The following is a 3,988-nucleotide window of genomic DNA, read 5'->3' as shown; positions in this document are numbered from 1 at the left end:
CTGACTTCAGTGTCTGCCTCATGTTTGTAGAAAGGACATTGACTCAATTCTCAGCTTATAATGATTTTCATAAACTAAGGAATCATTTCCTCTCAACTTCACGGAGTACTGCACACTGTGTATATACAAGTTAAAAAAAACCCAGGGCTCCATAGACCAACGATTGACCTCTTAATTTTTATGTGTAAGACATGACAACACTTGGAAATAGATTTTGAAAGCCTATTTTAAAATATTTTATTGTTATTAAAAGGCAATATTCAGAGTGGTAACTGTTTCATAAGTCAGGTAATTAGTATATTTCTGTTTCCTTTGTTCTCTGCCAGTTAGACTAATTTTAAACAAAACATCAGTATTTTAATACAATTAAAGGAATAATTTTAGCGTCTCACTTATGGTAGTATCTCAAAAGCTAGGTGAATGCCTGCTTAGGTAAATAATTGTTACAGTTTTCAGTATTGAGAGCGACATTATACACATATATTATTCTTTCTCTCACTACTACTGTTAGCTAAGACTGTCAAATGGGTGGAGGAAAAAAGTGTGTAGAAGTTATGGCCTAACAAATGCACAATGCTTTGTAGTTATTACAATGTAGTTTTGACATGGAAATTACTTGAAGTTGTACAACAGAACACTTGGTGGCGCTGCAGGCTAAGAAAGGGAAAAGTGCAGAAACAAAGGCTCAGCTGCAAAGCTGTTTCTGACCACTCAAGGGAAATACCATTCATTAACGGAAAGACTACGTTCCAGAAAGACAGCTATCCCCTTGTCAAGCAACGAGAACAAAAATAAATGCAAGAGTAATCAAGATAATTGAACGAAGATAGCTGGGTTTTCTGCAAAGTGATTCCTTGTGATTAATTCCTGCAACTTCTGAGACAAGATGGACATGCTGGTCTTCCTAGCACAGCAGAAAAGGCAAGTGGCCGCCATTATTTTCTTAATACTTCTGTGGGAAGTGGGCAGTAAAACAATTAAGTATTCTGTTGTAGAAGAACGAGACAGGGGCTCTTTTGTAGGCAACCTAGCAAAAGATTTGGGGCTAGGTGTAGAGGAGCTGGTCAATCGGGGTGCACAGATTCTTTCCAGAGGGAACAAACAGCGTTTGCAGCTGGAACAGAAAAGTGGGGATTTGCTCCTAAAAGAAAAAGTGGACCGGGAAGAGGTGTGTGGGGACACAGATCCATGTATTCTGCATTTCCAGGTGTTACTGAAAAACCCTGTGCAGTTTATTCAAGGTGAATTACAAATCCAAGACATAAATGACAATGCTCCAGAATTCTTAGAAAAGGAAATTCTCCTTAAAATCGTGGAGAACACACACCCCGGGACACTGTTTCCTCTGAAAATAGCTCAAGATTTGGACGTGGGCTGGAATACAGTTCAAAACTATACAATTAGCCCGAGCTCCCATTTCCATCTGCTCACTCGTAATCACAGCGATGGCAGGAAATACCCTGAACTAGTGCTGGACAGAGCACTGGACCGCGAGGAGGAGCCTCAGCTCACATTAATCCTCACAGCATTCGATGGTGGGTCACCACCCAGAACTGGGACTTCTCAGGTTCTCATTGCAGTCCTGGATATCAATGACAATGCCCCGGAATTTATTCAGAGGCTCTACGAGGTACAGGTACCAGAGAACAGCCCTGTAGGCTCGCTTGTCATCACTGTATCAGCTAGAGATTCAGATGCTGGGCTGCACGGAGAGCTTTCCTACTCATTTTTCCAATCCTCAAATCAAGTCATTCAGGCCTTTGAAATAAATACAGACACAGGAGAAATTAGGTTAAGAAAACTGCTGGATTTTGAGGAAATTCAGTTTTACCGCTTGGAAATCGAGGCCTCAGACGGCGGGGGACTTACAGGAAAATGCTCGGTAGCCATAGAAGTCATGGATGTAAATGACAACGCCCCTCAGTTGACCATGTCATTACTTAACAGTGACATCCCAGAAAATTCCCTGGAAACTGTGGTCGCTGTTTTTGGAATTTCAGATCCAGACTCCGGAGAAAATGGGAAAATGATGTGTTCCATCCCCAATTCCCTCCCTTTTCTTCTAAAACCTACAGTAGAAAATTTCTACACATTGGTCACAGAAGGTGCACTGGACCGGGAGACCAGATCAGAGTACAACATCACGATCACAGTCACGGACCTGGGCACGCCCAGGCTGCAAACCCAGCACAGCCTCCGCGTGCAGGTGTCGGACGTGAACGACAACGCCCCGGAATTCTCACAGTCGTCCTACACCCTGCGGGTCCGCGAGAACAACAGCCCCGCCCTGCACATCGGCACCATCCGCGCCACGGACAGGGACGCGGGCAGCAACGCCCAGCTCAGCTACTCGCTGCTGTCCGGCCCGCAGCCCGGGCCCGACGCGGCGGCGCTGCTGTCCATCCACGCCGACAGCGGGCAGCTGTTCGCCCTCAGGGCGCTGGACTACGAGGCCCTGCAGGCGTTCGAGGTGCGCGTGCGCGCCACCGACCAAGGCTCGCCCGCGCTCAGCAGCCAGGCGCTGGTGCGCGTGCAGGTGCTGGACGCCAATGACAACTCGCCCTTCGTGCTGTACCCGCTGCAGAACGCGTCCGCGCCCGTCACCGAGCTGCTGCCCAGGGCGGCCCAGCCGGGCTACCTGCTGAGCAAGGTGGTGGCGGTGGACCGCGACTCGGGCCAGAACGCCTGGCTGTCGTTCCAGCTGCTCAAGGCCACGGAGCCTGGGCTGTTCGGCGTGGGGCCGCACAATGGCGAGGTGCGCACCGCCAGGCCGCTGAGCGAGCGCGACGCGCCCAGGCACAGGCTGCTGCTGCTGGTGCGCGACAATGGCGAGCCTCCGCGCTCTGCCAGCGTCACTCTGCACGTGCTGCTGGTGGATGGCTTCTCTCAGCCCTACCTGCCTCTGCCCGACGCCCCGCCCCAGCGCGCACCGCCCGACCGCCTCACTGCCTACCTGGTGGTGGCGCTGGCCTCTGTGTCCTCGCTCTTCCTCTTGTCCCTGCTGCTCTTCGTGGCCCTAAGGCTGTGCAGGAGGCGCGGCGGCCCGAGCTCCCTGGGCGGCGGCTCGCTTCCTGAGCCCCACTTTCCTGGACACCTGGTGGACGTGAGTGGCGCGGGGATGCTGTCGCAGAGCTACCAGTATGAGGTGTGTCTGCAGGGAGGGTCTGGGGACAGTGGGGACTTCCTGAAGCCTATCATCCCCAATCTCCCGCCCCAGGGCCCTGGGAAAGAAATAGAGGAAAATTCTACCTCCCGAAGTAGTTTTGGTTTTATTTACTGATAGAAGTTTACTCAGTAAGGATGTTTGCTCAACATTGTCTTGGTGATTAAATGAAAAAGTTAGGGAATTTAGGAATGTCTCTCAGAATTATTGGTACGAATTTCATCTGAGTGCCTGATCTGAGACTATGGTGAAATCTAATTTCTTTGGTGTAGGGGCTGACAGGAACAATGACCATAACCCCAACTTCAGGAACAATTTTGAGTTCAAGTAGCAATCTAAATAATCCCTCATAGTAAATTGTAGACTCCGTTGCTGTATTTGTAGCTTCTTTACTATTTCATTCACTTGGACTTTACATATTTACCCATTAGTTATTATAGTCTTAGGCTATATACGCACATATATGAATATATATATTAAACTCACTGAATTATTTTACATGTCTTTTAGTTTTTTTCTTAGTTGGCTTGCATAATGCATACACATGCAAGCACAATTGCAAGTAAACCACGTTCATCAATCTCATTGTTTTAATCTGATTGTTCTGAAGTCACACTTGTTTTTGAAGTCTCAATCTTGGAAACTTATTATTTATTGAATTGTGTACATGCATTCTGATCATAATGCACATGAATTTAATTATTTTAAATGATTGCATTCCATTTTCAAATGATATATCCAAGAATGCAAAATTATTCATGATCATATAAACTCTTGGAATTTTGTTGTTTCAAAAACACTTCTTTCTCAAAAGACTTGTTTCAT

At 47.2% G+C, this 3,988-nt stretch overlaps 1 protein-coding gene across 1 annotated transcript; it reads left to right on the top strand.

Annotated features, from left to right (window-relative positions):
• The first annotated feature begins 368 nt into the window (after positions 1 to 368).
• On the top strand, positions 369 to 3,988 carry LOC150063992 (protocadherin beta-14-like). The gene has a single exon (XM_090331368.1). It carries the CDS (start codon positions 887 to 889, stop codon positions 3,278 to 3,280), a length of 2,394 nt encoding a protein of 797 aa, XP_090187494.1. The 5' UTR covers positions 369 to 886; the 3' UTR covers positions 3,281 to 3,988.

This window comes from Megascapheus bottae, chromosome 4 (assembly GCF_031878675.1).
Source record: "Megascapheus bottae isolate mThoBot1 chromosome 4, mThoBot2.hap1, whole genome shotgun sequence".
NCBI lineage: Eukaryota > Metazoa > Chordata > Mammalia > Rodentia > Geomyidae > Megascapheus > Megascapheus bottae.
The sequence above is the reverse complement of the archived record's forward strand: the minus strand, read 5'-3'. Positions and strand labels throughout refer to the sequence as shown.